This window comes from Apium graveolens, chromosome 7 (assembly GCF_009905375.1).
Source record: "Apium graveolens cultivar Ventura chromosome 7, ASM990537v1, whole genome shotgun sequence".
Taxonomy (NCBI): domain Eukaryota; kingdom Viridiplantae; phylum Streptophyta; class Magnoliopsida; order Apiales; family Apiaceae; genus Apium; species Apium graveolens.
The window spans coordinates 134611637-134626318 of NC_133653.1; the positions used below are offsets into that span (position 1 = coordinate 134611637).

A 14682-nucleotide genomic window follows, 5' to 3' on the forward strand; every position below is an offset into this window, starting at 1 on the left:
AAAGAGTTCCAAATGTTCCATGTTTTTTTATTTTAGACACGGCAATATCATCCCAAAGCAACAAATTAGGGCCTGCATGAGTAGTTGGGTGATCAAAAGTTGACAACCAATGCACCAGCTTAGGTTCTAGGTGATGGTCCCTTGGATTCGCTGTTGGGAGAGACCAACTTCCATTACAAAGAATAGCACCGAGTTTATCACCAGAATGCATCCCACATTGAGAAATTAAAGGACAAGAAATCGAAGAATCTAGGCACTCATTCTTCCACCACGGATCGAACCAAAGTGATATAGAATCACCATTGCCAAATCGATAAGAAATATACTACAAAGCTACAGGCCTTAACTTGAGGGTTTGTCTCCAAATCCAAGAACAATCAGAAGGAATCGAAATTGTCCAGAAATGCTTGCCTTTAAGGACTGTTGCATTGATCCACATGGCCCAAAGAGTGCAATAATTGGAGATAACTTTTAACAAATGACCAATGAGCTGGGCTCTATTCCATTCAAGCATATTTTTTAATCCCAGTCCTCCTTCCTCACGAGGAAGGCACACCGTTTGCCAAGAGATTTTAGCTCCACCCTTGTGGTTTATGTTACCACGCCAAAGAAACCGAGTGAGAAGAGATTGTATTATTGCATGAATGGCTCCTGGGAGGAGGAAGTGGTTACACCAAAAAGCCTCTATGGCATAAATAACAGATCTGATGAGCAAAGTACGACCAGCCAAAGAGAGGAGCAGATTTGTCCAAGAATTTAGCCTGTTTGAAATCTTTGTGATCAAGGGCATGCAGTCATTAACATAAAGTTGGGTTGTTATCAAGGGGACACTAAGGAATTTAACAGGCAAACATCCTCGAGGAATCAACAAAGTGTCGAACCAATCAGTGAAGGCACTATCACAATTACAAATAAAACTATTCCTCTTGTGTATGATTGGGTATAGACCACTCCAATCCGAGAATTTAGCAATAGAGTTCATAATATGCATGACAGAATCCTTGGATCCTTGAGAGAAAAACAAAACGTCGTCTGCGAAGAACAAATGAGTGAGCTTCAATTCCTTGCATCGCCAATGGTATCTAAAATTTGGAGGAACCTTGTTAAGAATGCGGGAAAGCATTTGCATGCATAAAGCAAAGATATAGGGTGACATTGGATCCGCTTGCCTGAGTCCCTTAGTACCTCGAAAGTAACCATGTATGACACCATTTAGTTTGACAGAGAATTTGGTAGTGCACAAGCAAGCCTTGATCCACCTGATAAATATATCCGGAAAGCGAAGTCTAACCAAAACAGCCAAGACAAAATCCCAGTGCAAAGAATCAAATGCTTTATGCAAATCAATTTTAAGAGCACACTTCGAGGAACCCGAGTCCCTGTCATACCCTCTAAATAACTCTTGTGCCAGAATAATATTATCAGATATGGACCTTCCCGGAACGAAAGCAGACTGAGCAATATCTATTATAGAAGGCATAATCAACTTAAGACGAGCTGTAATTATTTTGGAGATGCATTTGTACATTACAGTACAGAGAGAGATAGGTCTGAAGTCACTCATACGAGTAGGAGAATCTACTTTCGGGATTATAGAGATGATGGTAGAGTTTATACCTGAAGGAAGAAATCCTGTGTCGAAGAACTGTTTAATCGAGGAACAGAAAGAGAGTCCCGTGGTGCTCCAAGTAGCCAGGAAGAACTCCAAGTTAACTCCATCTGGGCCAGGAGCCTTGTTTTTCTTCATCCTTCTCAAGGTGTCATAAATCAGAGTGTCATTAACCGAAGCACTAAGTAATGCACCCTGGGTGTCTGTGAGAACTTTACAATCAATAGTTTCAAGATCAATATGAGGGTGATGCACCACAGGCCCCAGCAAATTTTTAAAGAAATTAACAGCTACAGTAGCACAAGGAAGTTGGCCATGCACCATAATGCCATTTTCATCTTCAAGAGCAAGGATCTTGTTATGGTTCCAATTGGATTTGCATTATTTGTGAAAAAACGAGTTGTTCCCATCCTTGAGACCCATCCATTTAATTCTGGATTTCTGAAGGTACAAAGATTCTTCCTCTATAAGTGCCAGATTGAGTTTAATAATCAAATCTTTCTCCATAGTGAGGAGAGAAGGGTCCTGACTACTAAGAATGCACAACTGAAGTTCCTCGAGTTGAGATCTAGCAAGTAAGACATTGGAGGAAACATCTCCATGGTCCTTGTTTAGCTGCCTAAGTAACACCTTGTCCTCTTTCAATTTTGAAGCAAATTGAGTATAGAAGGGACCTGAACAAGGCAAAGTTCAGGCCTTTACAATAGCATCCTGGAAACCTGGGATCTTGACCATAAAGTTGAAGAATTGGAAAGGTTTACTCAGTCTTTGGAGTTGCATAGGTTCCTCAAAAATAATAGCATTATGATCCATTAAACCCCTTGGTTTAATAAAAGCATTCCCCTCCGTAAATAAATTAAACCACGCACCATTAGCAACCATACGATCCAGCCTTTTATTAATAGGACTAGCTGCACGTTTGTTGGTCCAAGTGTAGAGATCCCCTACTGTTCGAACACTACCAAGCCCACAATGAGCAAGGCAATCCTTGAAAACCTGCATATCCGGAGTCCAATGCTCCCTACCACCCGAGATTTCTCCAAGGCTAGTGACACAGTTAAAGTCACCAAGGAGACACCAAGGCAAGGAAGTGTTGCTCAAATTCATACAATAATTTCACAAAGGCACCCTGTTTGGAGCATCATTATGGGCATACACAAACGAGACCAAGAAAGACAAATTCTTTTCTAAAAAAGTAGCAGTACAAGTGATCACCTGACTAGATAAAGAATGGATAGAGATTCAATGCAGGTTTTTGACTTTAAAGATTCAAAAACACGGGACTCGGCTTCCAAGAATGACTCTGTCTTATGGTGCTCTGGTGACTCAGGAGCAAAAGAAATTGGAGGGGTGAGTAGATCCATATACGCTTGTTAAGAGCTTTAAATGGATGGAAAGGCAATGAAGAAGGCACGTCCTCCAGCTGAAAAAAGAAGGAAGAAGATCTTGAGGACGCGTCCATGTTTAAAAAAGAGAAGATACTGAAAATATATAAAAGAAAACAAGGGAGGAGAATGGGTGTCACGATGACGCATCCTAAAAATCAATCGCAAGAGACATACTAAGGTGACGTGTCCTAGGGGGACAATGCGTCTATATGACCCTTGGTTGAAACAACTTAAAAACATGCCTTAAACAAAGAAATGTAGGACGCGCCCTATAAGGATTACGCGTCCACTAGAGCTGAAATACAATGGAATTCTAATCGGTTTGGGGAAATTCATTTAAACCCTAAAAACATTTATTTCCAGATCAAAGAAGCAAAATATAGCATATTTACAGATACATACACATATGCATACAAGAAAATGAAGAACAGTTCATAGAAGAATGAGGCACATGAACGGTTTTTGCCCATTACAGTCGATTGGATTAGTGAAATTAAGAAATAATGAAGGATCTACATACCTTGTGAGTTGGGGGTTCGATTGAGCTAAGAAAATCGGGAAATGAGCGGAGAAGTCGCCGGATTTTTGGACTTGAAATTTTTGCTTCAAATAGCAGCGACGGCGGTTGTTGAGAGAGAATAAAGTGATGATGTAAGTTCTGTTTTGGGGGTATTTATAAAAAAGAAGATGGATGACGTGTACACCAGCTGTCACGCAACGGTCAGTTTTGTGAATGTAAATCTTGGGTGCGTCCAGGGTTCAGGACGCGTCCTTATGCTTAACAAGGGGGCAATCCAAATTTTGTTTGTTATTTTTGAGTAAAAATTCCAGTTTTGGTTTCAACTGCAAATGGAATTTGGGGGTAGTTGTTATACCCAAAATTTGGCATGGGATTAAAGCGGGTCAAACGCGGAAAAATTAAAGTCAAATTCGGTATTGTGTTGCAAAGGAGGGCATCTAGACGCGTCCGTGGTGTCTAAGACGCGTCCACTATGGTGAGAGTGCTTACTAAAGTGATCCCTTTGGCAAAGCAGGTTGAAGACGCGTCCATGTAGGTAGGACACGCCCACTTGATGTGGAAATGTTTATTAAGCATAATTTCTTGGTAAGGAGGTTTTGGAAGCACTTATCTGGTGTATGACGTGTCCAGGGTGGTAGGACGCGCCTACCGAGATGGAGATGTCTAGCAATTGTGGTCTTTTAGCATTGAAGGTTGGAGTACACGTCCAGAGGCATAGGACGCGTCATGTCTCCATGGAATGTTGTGAGAGGTAGTTGTTGGAAAAATAATGTAGGTTTCATGAAGGTCAGGACGCGCCCAATGTCTTAGGACGCGTCCTCTGTGTGGTAAGTGCATTCTCAATGGTGAGCTCAGGATAAAGCATGCATGGAAAGGAGTAATGGAGGGTTATATTTACTAACGTATTTGTTGCAGGTACTCTTTGAAGAATTCCTTCATTGAGACGGTCAAGGAGGGGGATGTCCGTGAAAAGCTTAAGGCCTCCAGGGGTATGCCTGATGATTGAAGGGCTCCTCCTGTATTCAACGGGTGCCCTCGTTGGGGATGTGGGGTAAACTCTGGTGTGTGCTTTGGGAACTGTGTTCTTGTATTCAATGGGTATCCTCATTGGAGAACTTTGGAGTCATCCTGCACTTTGCATTTAAGTGCTTGGGATCACATGTCCTGTTATCTGGTGGGTTATCCTCATTCGGGGGACAGGGACGCGTCCGGCATTTAGGGTGAACCGTGGCTATACCTGCGTCCGTAAATCAAGGGAGATAGTTGTAGCGGAGTGTTATCCTTGCGCAGGGAGATGCACTATCCGTGAAGTCCTATGATTGCGGACGAGCTTTGGGCCTTCGCGGTTGGGCCTCATAGTTGGACATTCCTAAAGCTAGCGGAAGACGGATTCTGGATGGGCTTCTACCGGACTTAGGAATAAGAAGTCTAAGCCCATTAGATTTCTTATTCCCCAAAAACTACGTCAGACTTGATCCCTATATAAAGGGTACGTAGGCACATTGAGAAGGGTAAGAAGTTGAGAGCTAATAAGGGAGCCACCACTTACTCTGATCAATCTCAGCCCAAAATGACCACAAACCACCACACACCGCTTGATTTTCCGGTGAAAAACCACATCATAGTACTTGATTTCGGCGAGAAACCTCAAACTTTATTGTTACCAGATTTCTCCGTCAACAGTTTATAATATATGTGTTAAATCAGTCCATTCATATGAAATAACAAAGAATCATGTAACATAAAAATCATTTTGGAATGGACTATATGATTAAGACTTCTCTTAGACATGGGTGTAATGACATACTTAAGGTACGTTCATGGTGCTTATGTTGTGCCCTTTCCGATGCGTTTTCTATGTAAGTGCCATTTTGCACAGGGATATTCGATAAAAAGCTATGTGTGGTTGAGTCTTCATTGTAATCTTGCAAATTTAACCCCGTTAATTAAACACTATAAGAAGGAAGATGTGTTATATACGGGAGAAATTAAGAAGATGAAGTACATTCAGAAACAGATGACAATAGGGCTTGTTATTTGACGGAGAGAGCACTGAATATGAAAAGCATGGATGCTAAGTCAAAAAACAGAGCAGGCGGAAAGTGTTGTTTGCGTTTTAATCCCCTTGTAATACATTGCATTCTATTTTATAATACATAGGCTGGCTGTGGCTGTATTATGAGTATGACAACGGTGATTATACCAGTGATGATGATGCTTCAGGTGCCTCTCAGATGCGATATATATTGTGAAAAATAGCTGCAATTTAAGTACAATGAATATGTGGTAAATTGCTCTACACCACATTATAATTGACCAATATTTCAAGTAAATGTCAAAGGTCATGTCCTTCTATGATCCTTAAAATTAGATAAAATAATAGTATCCTCGTTATTTAAAATACTATAGGCTAAAACTCCAACAACATTTCTTATTTTGATTACTTAATATTATTATATTAAATTCAAACCATATTCATATTTTTTAAATAAGAGAGAGAAAAGGAGTACGAAAAAGAAGGAAAATGAATATATAAATAAGAAAAACAAGAAAAATAACAGTTATGCAAAATATCTTAACCTTTTACAAAATTACTATAATGCTGTAGGAGTGCCAAATTTTATCGAATCCATCAAATTTTGATAAAAGGATCCTAAGATGTTGGATAGGAGTTGCTCTTACCCATAAAATTTAATAACATGAAAAGATTCTTTGGATCATCAAAAATGTAACTTTGGTCCCAGCTCCATTGTCACCGTTGTTAACAATGTGTTAGCAGCTAGCTACAGTCTGGCTAAAGTCAACGGAAACAATGGTGCTATTTGGGATGATTAGATACATGTGTCTTGGCTCAAAGGAACTTCAACTTGGCCCTAACATAATCACTTCTCAAGAAAAAGAAACATGAAAACTCTCTCTAAAAATGATACAGAACTATGATGCCATCTGTTATCTACTGAACCTGAGCTTTCTATTGCAACTTCTTCTTCTTTCCATTGTCTTGATCCTTACACTGTACCAGTTCCTCAGCTATTCTCTTGCTTGTTTCCTCGAAAGATATACTCGAGGCATTTGAACTGTCAGAAATTTTCCTTTTCTTCCCTAAAGGTAGGATTTCAGTTACTTCTTGAAGGATTTCTAATTCATTATCCACAACAGTTTCTACCGGAACTTCTTGACTGGAAGTGCTTGTTCCATTACCAGCAGGTGAATTTTTACGGTTCTCTATTGTCAGAGACTGGGTCCATCCAGAAAGAATCATTCCATCTGGTTCCTTCTCCTCGTCAAACTCCTCCCTTTCAAAATAAAGATATTCATATAAACATTAGAAAAGGGGTAATAATAATTACAGTCTAAAAAGATAACCACCTGTGTTTAATATTTATATTGCAAGAAAGCTCTTGCTGAAGGTCCTCAACTGTGAGGACAGTACCCCCCGTAACAGACGAAGGAAGCTCCGACAGAACCTAATGATAAATCAGTTAATTATCTCAAACTACTGCAATATTAAGATTAAAATTTAAGGGCATATATAAAAAAGAAGTTCCATTACCTTGTCAAGATTTGCTGAGTAATTAGCTACCATGGCTTCATCAAGATCATCTCCAACCTCATAAAGAAGCGCCGCACCATGCATGACCAATGGCAAACTCATCCCAAGCCTGGCTTTAACAATTTTCTCAACTACGTCCCTCAACTTTGCGCGGTGAGTGTTAATCTCAAGAAGAAGAGGTGTCTGTTTCCAGAAGTAATCCACGATAGTTTGTTTTAGTAGGTGACCATAACAAGTATGTAATTTCGCAAATAAAATAAAACTATGATGTATTAGCAAAAAAAACACAGATAAAAGACCAACTCACCTCCGAACAAACATAGCAGTCCTTATTAGGTTCAAATGGCTCCACCGGCATAAGAAGCATCTTTCTAGATGGATGTTCAAGGCAGTAAGTCATCCTATGAAAATTACAACTTGGATCAGTATCATCAATTAAGATACATTACGAACTCAAACAGGAAGAGCATCTCGGATATTCATTCTAAGACATCAGCCGACTCTTTGGCAACGCTCCAACATGATCAAATGGTCGAGGAGGAGTTATCTGGCTTTACAATTATCTTCTAAAAGAAAACATACTGAGAGTTAAATATTTGCATCTAAATGAAGGGTATTTAGAAAAACATTTCAGTACTAAAGAAAATTGTCTTCTTTATTTAGAAAAACTAAATCAACAACAATGATACAAAGCTTGCAACTAAACCATTTTGAAAGTCCTTTTTTTTTAATTTTTAAAATAAGGATTTATCTAACTCCCTCTATAAAGATAGGATGATAAGCAGCATACAGTATATCAAGGGGGGATAGATATTTTCTAGCCAAATACGTTATAAGCTTAAATCAAACAAAGCAACTACAAAATCACCGACTTCCGAAAGAAACCCAGCAAAGTACAACGTGCAAAACAGATTCAAAATAATTTTTTTATAAAATGCATTTGTGATGAAGAGCATAGCCTGTTAGCGCACCTATAGCTGCTTGTCTCGTTTCGAAGCACCTTGATTGCCTCAATAACAATCAATCCAGCAATGATAGCATTTGTTGTTGCAACAGCATGCACTATATTACCAGCGATTCCCTTGGCTTCAAAAAGGCTGTGTAAAGCAATCCCAAAGGAAGAAGCTCGAATATTAGCAGCAGCTGTAACAAATTCCACAGCCAACTGATCGTCTTTATCAAAACTTAGGTTCCCTACTTCCTTCAGAGAGCAAAACAAGATATCACGGGTTGGTTACAGTAGAATCCTATTTGCACTTGAAAATAGCATTACATAAACTACATAAATGTTAAAAATCACCCCAGACCTGTTCTCTTTGGGAAAAGAACAATTTTAGTGCCTCGAGAAAAATTCTTGAATTTTCAACAAGGCTCCACACCCCCTGTGGATTCTTCAGACCCAGACCAACCATCGCAGATACTGATAGAGGATCATCTACAGTTTTAGTGTTCTCAGCATTACCATTTTGTGGAGTCAGTGCAGCTGACAGAACATCTCGTATATATATAGGCCTCGGCCTGTTACGGTTTCTCCATGTCTCTTCATTGGACAAAGCCGTCTCAATGTTATAACCAAAAACATGGTCATAAACCCTTCTTCCATATTGGTCAATGTCTTCATCAGGCTTGCGAACAAATACATCTTCTGACTGTTCTGAAGAGCTACTGGCATCACCAGAACGCACATTGAGATCATTTTCCTGATTCTTGTCGCCAAAGAGCTTCGAAAAGAGTAAGTCCTTTGCCCACACAATACAGTGAACGAACTGCATGATTAAAATACCATAATCACTATCTACCTTGCATGAGGCAAAAGAAACAACAAAATGATAAGGAAAACAACGTTAATGAATTCCTTAAACAGAATAACTCATTTCTGGTACTACTATACATTCCATTTTCGGCCAAAATAAACCATTGCACACCACCAATTCCACCTTAAACAGAATAACTCATTTCTGGTACTACTAGTCTGATATACATTCCATTTTCGGCCAAAATAAACCATTGCACACCACCAATTCCACCTTAAACAGAATAACTCATTTCTGTTACTAATATACATTCCATTTTCGGCCAAAATAAACCATTGCACACCACCAATTCCACATATCATGTTTTTAATTCATTAAAAGCAAGAAACATATCAAACACAACCAAATGACAAAATGTAGTGGTAAAGATTAATTTGTTCGTAGTATTGAACTATACTTATATATATTCACTGCACGATGGATAGATATTAGTATGGTGAGGATACCTTTGACGGAGTACTTGTAATAGTACACACAGGATATGTTTTGGGAGATGGTTTTGGCTGGCATTCATAACATTCTGTCTTACCCTTGACATGTACAGTCACCTGCATCCAGCAAAAATGAGAGAAGAAAGTGTATGAGGATCTCTTAAGTGTAAAGATCAAGAAAAGTAAGCCAGGACCTTGAATACATTAAGTAAATTATTTAGCAACCTATGTCATGACTTAAAAACTTAGAGTTGGTAAATTAAGGGGGTCAAGATCATCAGCCTTTCGGGGTCATTTAGAAATATAACTTTGAGTACTAAAGTTGACAGCTAGATTATAATGGACACATCTACATAACTTGTCAATTAGGTGACACATTCAACCTAGAGTTGCAAGAGATCGGATAAATAAAATGCATCTAAATGGCCAATGCTGACTATAACTACATTTAACAGCAAAAGGGATTCACATTCCAACTTATCTATCCGCGATTATATTGTATTCCAATTTAATAACAAGACTGTATATAAACCTTCGATATTAATTTAAATCAGAATCAGACCAGACTGAAAATGAATCCTCAGTGTAATATTTTAAAGTTATATAATAAATAGGTACCTGACCCAGAAAACCGGTTGTCCCACTTTCAACTAAAGGTACATCCGCTGCTAAGCATAGGCGGTTCACATGCCGTCTAGCATCTAAGTTATCAAGTCCATTTAATACAACATGAAATTGCTTGAAAAAATCCACATTGAAATCTGGATCTTTGACATTTGCATGGTATGGCGTAATACTAATTTGAGGCCTGAATCTCAAAACAGCATCACGAGCAACCTGATTGAATAAGTTAATATTAATCAGTGGGATAATACATATTCTAGACTAGTAGTAGATACATGGTAATCATTCTCTTACTTTGGCCTTAGATTGCCCGACATGTATTTGTCGAAACAAGAACTGGCGATTAAGGTTACTCACTTCAATTGTGTCCATATCAATCTGCAACAAACAAGATGGAACCAATAACTAGTGAACTCCATATCAAACTCTACATCTAAATCATAAAAACCATTTTCTTTAGTAAGGAATAGTGGAGGTCATTGACAAGAGTAAATATTTATGCTATTGAGAGGATCATTATTCTACCTAGCAACACTTATTACATTATTGCTGGAAGCTCGCCATGAGAGTATAAAATATAATACCTACTTTAGGAAACACTCAAGGTTAAAGATTGTTTATAAAATATGGTAATAAGACCAAAGAGGATCGAAACAAGAGTAACAATCAAATGATACTGATATTGCATGTATATTACAAAGTAACATTTTAACAACCGTACTCCTAAGTAATTTTATTCCTGTTATTGAGCTCACGACTGTACCAACTGAAAAAACTAGAAACGAGAACTTATATAATTAAGCAAAGGTAGCCTAACTGTATAGAGATAACTAACAAATAAGCACAAATTAACTAACAAATAAGCACAGCAGAAACCCCAACCTACGAAACTGACAAGAAAAACATGCAATTAAAAACTGATAGCAAGAATCAAACTACACATAAACATAGATATTTACACACATATAAGAGGGAGAGGGAGGGATGGAGAGAGGGTGAATGGGGGTGGGAGGGTGTTGGAGGTTTATATATATTATCAATTTATCATCCATTTGTGAATTTCATAGGCTTCGATTTGTCACAGAACTATTATTTGTCAAATCTTACTTGGAATAAGAGAGCATTTATTTAAGATTTATACATCAAACTAGCTGGATCTAGGGATAACTAGGATTTACCACAAAAGGGTAAGGAGCCCTCACTGTGATTTGATTTACAAATTTTAGTAAAAAAGTATCTCAACAAGTGACTATTAGCCAACGAAAGAAGCTGGATAACTAGGAAATCTTAACAAACCTAATTCGCCCCAGTGTTATCAAAAGTGCGCTTTAAGCGCAGCTTAAGCGGGAAGTGCAGTGAAGCGCACCTGTTGGGCTTTGCTTATAAAAAGCCCAGAGAAAATTCAAAAGCCCTGCTTAAGCGCGCGGGAGGCGCAGCGAAGCGCACCTGTTGGGCTTCGCTTATAAAAAGGCCAGAGAAAATTCAAAAGCCCTGCTTAAGCACACTTTCTGCTGAATCGAGAAGCGCATAAAAGCTGTGAAAAAACGGGCTTTTGTTTGAATGTGTATTTTTATTAAATCTGAATATAATTTTGAACAGCTGGGCTGGTATTTAACTTACTGGACCATTTTAAATGATCCTATATTGTTAAATGATATTGATGAAAGTAATGAATGGCTAACTGGGAAGCTTGGAGGAGAATCAGATAATCACTACGTTTTATGAAGATGATGCCTTAACATATAATGATGTTTACTATATGGATCAAGGTCACAATCAAGATCGTAAAATGCAAACATTGGTCTAGTAATATGAAGAGTTGGAGTATTTTGGAGAGGATGAAGATGTTAATTACAAATTTAATTTTTACTCCCTTCTTGATATCTTTTAGTAATGAAACATTGGACTAGTTCTACCTTTTAAGGCTATAATTATTAAGTAGTATGTCTAGTGTTTACAAGCATCTTAATATATATGAAAATATATTATTTTATATAGTGTGCTTTGTTTATAAAAGCCCACGTTTCGCTTTGCACTTCGCGCTTAAGCTGTAGGAGACCCCTCACGCTTCGCTGCGCTTTTTGCCTTTAATAACACTGATTCTCCCTACATTAAGGAAGAATTTAAGAGAAGTACCCCACCGAGATCCTAGAATCCACTAGACTTCCAACCTGTGAAGCACAGGTGCGGGAATTCATGGTGCAGGGATACAACAATTCGGCAAATTTGAAAAAATGGGGATACGGGTGTGTGGGGATACGGCAATTTTAAAAAATAAATAAATAAATAAATAAATGGTATATAATTAATTAAAAACATCATTTACATCAATTTTATCCTTTAAATCGGGTTACTTTTTTAAAAAAAAATTAAATTTTGTTATTATAAATAAGAAATAACCATTTAAAATTGAAAAATAAAATTAACAATGTATTCCCAAATATATAAAAAAAGACATTTAGATCTACTGTACCTTGGACAGCTACATCGATAACATATATGTAGACATACAATACATAAACACCTACCACCATACATATGAACAAAAATATGTATGTAATATCGATTATGATTTATGAAACAGAAACAGATTGCCAAACAAATTAACACAAACAAATTGATTGAAGAATAACAGATCTCTCTCTCTCTAAGTCGTCGCTGGAATTAGGGCTGGCTTCTTTGTTTTACCATGACTGAAAAATGACCAAACTTACCCCTCCCGCACCCCCTCTCCCGCCTACCCGGAATCCCAGCCAAGTAATACACGGATACGCCGGGTGGCGCACTCCGTGCGTATGACGCCTCACCGCCGCACCCCCGCCGCACCCGGTGCGCAGTGCAGCATCTAATTGCCGCACCCCTGCTTTCCAGCTTCCAACCATATAATCTAAGATACTTTGTTTTAAATAAAATTTATACATCAAGATGTTCAAAACAAATACGAAAAATCATGATGACAGTAAACTGCACATGTGATCTCAAAAGTTGTAGGATTCTATGAAGCACTTGTACTTAATCAATCATTAGAATGATGTTACTAAGCTCCATAGCAATGCTATGTAGGAATACTTTTAAAAATAGTAAGATGCGAAGCAGAATTTAGCAATTGGAAAAATCACAAATTCACCAACAAATAAGCACCCCGGAAATCCCAACTACAGAAACTAAAAAGAACTGTGCAATTAAACAACTCATAGCAAAAAATAAAACAGTGCATAGATAGAGGGGGGGAGAGAGAGAGAGAGAAGGGGAGGGAGAGAGAGAGGGAGAGAGAGAGAGGGAGGGAGGGAGAGAGAGGGGGAGAGAGAGAGAGAGGGAGAGCGAGAGAGAGAGAGAGAGAGAGAGAAAGAGAGAGAGAGCTGACTATGTGAATATCTTGAAAGCCAGAGAGAGCAAGAGTCTTGAGAAGCTCACATCCAATACCACCAGCACCAACCATTAAAACTTTCTTGCCCTAATTTAAAAATAACCCACAAAAATCAAAACCTTCGCATTCACTATAAATTCTGAAAAAGTAGAAAAACAAGCCAAAATTGAACCTTGATTGCAGAGAATTGGTGGTCAGTAGCATCAGCAGTAGCCATTGAGAAGACCAAAATGAATTAATTAAGTGCTTCAAATGTACTGGGTCTGGGTGTGCGTATAAATTGGAGGGGTTTTTTTTTGTGTTAGGAAGGAACCAAAAGAAAGGGGGGGAGAATATAATTGTTTTTGGGAATCTTGGGAGCGTTCTTCGTCGAGTAAACGGGGGTGCCAATTAAATTTAATTGTTTCCTAAATAAAAAATAATAGAAAAATATAATTAGTCTACTGAGATTTTGAAAAGAAAAGGAAGAATCTGAAGAGACGAAAGATTAGAAAAATGCAAAGTCTTCTTCGGCTGCATTTACTAGTTCACTGTTTTACACCGGTTTTTACTTTGGAAGTTGGACCAAATAAAATATTGAAATTGAAATGGGTAAAATTCAAATCATTTTTCTCGGTCAGAGCATGTCCGACCATGATGGCTAAAATGGTTAACCAAATCAGGAATATTTAAAATTTTATTGAATTTGTAAGACCATACACTCCAGTGGTAGTAGTTATAATCATTAGCTATATTCAAAAATATTATTTTATTCCTATTTTTCAGATTTGTATGTATATATATAAACTTTATATAATAAAATAAATTTAGTTAATACTTAATTCAATACATGAATAAAATATATAATTGTAAGTTAATAATTATTACAACTGAAAATATAATCACATATAAATATTACAAAAATATTTTAAATAAAAAATTACTAATATATATTGTATTATATATATATTGTTTGTTAAAAATAATTAATAAATTTTGTTAATAAGAGAATAATATTTTCACACTTAATATTATATAAATTGAAAATATTATATATGAAATAATAATTTTAATATTTATGTATTAAATATTATATAAATATATGCATGTATTAATGTGTATATGTACGTAGTAATGTGTAGATTTAGGTTTAAACATGAAATAAATCTGACGTGTAAGATATAGCTAACACCTACAGATTCAACAAATATACAAGACAAGACGAAGGATATCTAAATTTTTTGCTAACTGGTGATGTGGTTGGAGTGGTGTTTTTTTTACCTAATATCTATATATCAGTGCCACATAGGATTTTTAGCTAACAGGAGGTCATGGTTGGAGATGCTCTCATAGGGTAAAAATTAAATCGTCAAAAGTTGAAAATCGAATATATTTAA

The 14682-nt window shown here is 37.3% G+C and overlaps 1 protein-coding gene across 1 annotated transcript; it reads right to left on the reverse strand.

Annotated features, from left to right (window-relative positions):
- Positions 1-6171: 6171 nt before the first annotated feature.
- On the reverse strand, positions 6172-13764 carry LOC141671346 (SUMO-activating enzyme subunit 2-like). The gene is made up of 11 exons (XM_074477553.1): positions 13479-13764; positions 13304-13393; positions 10234-10317; positions 9934-10152; positions 9331-9432; positions 8378-8836; positions 8042-8271; positions 7378-7471; positions 7071-7253; positions 6887-6984; positions 6172-6813 (listed from the first exon to the last, which is right to left on the reverse strand). Exons 1-11 carry the CDS (start codon positions 13521-13523, stop codon positions 6489-6491), a joined length of 1929 nt encoding a protein of 642 aa, XP_074333654.1. The 5' UTR covers positions 13524-13764; the 3' UTR covers positions 6172-6488.
- Between the last annotated feature and the right edge of the window lie 918 nt (positions 13765-14682).

Excerpts from the sequence above, each read along its gene's own strand:
- LOC141671346 (XM_074477553.1), bottom strand. The coding sequence starts at position 13,523 with ATGGCTACTGCTGATGCTACTGACCACCAATTCTCTGCAATCAAG. Across the intron at positions 9,433-9,933 it reads CAACCGGTTTTCTGGGTCAG|GTGACTGTACATGTCAAGGG; the intron begins GTACCTATTTAT and ends TGCTGGATGCAG. Across the intron at positions 6,814-6,886 it reads AATATAAATATTAAACACAG|GGAGGAGTTTGACGAGGAGA; the intron begins GTGGTTATCTTT and ends TTATTTTGAAAG.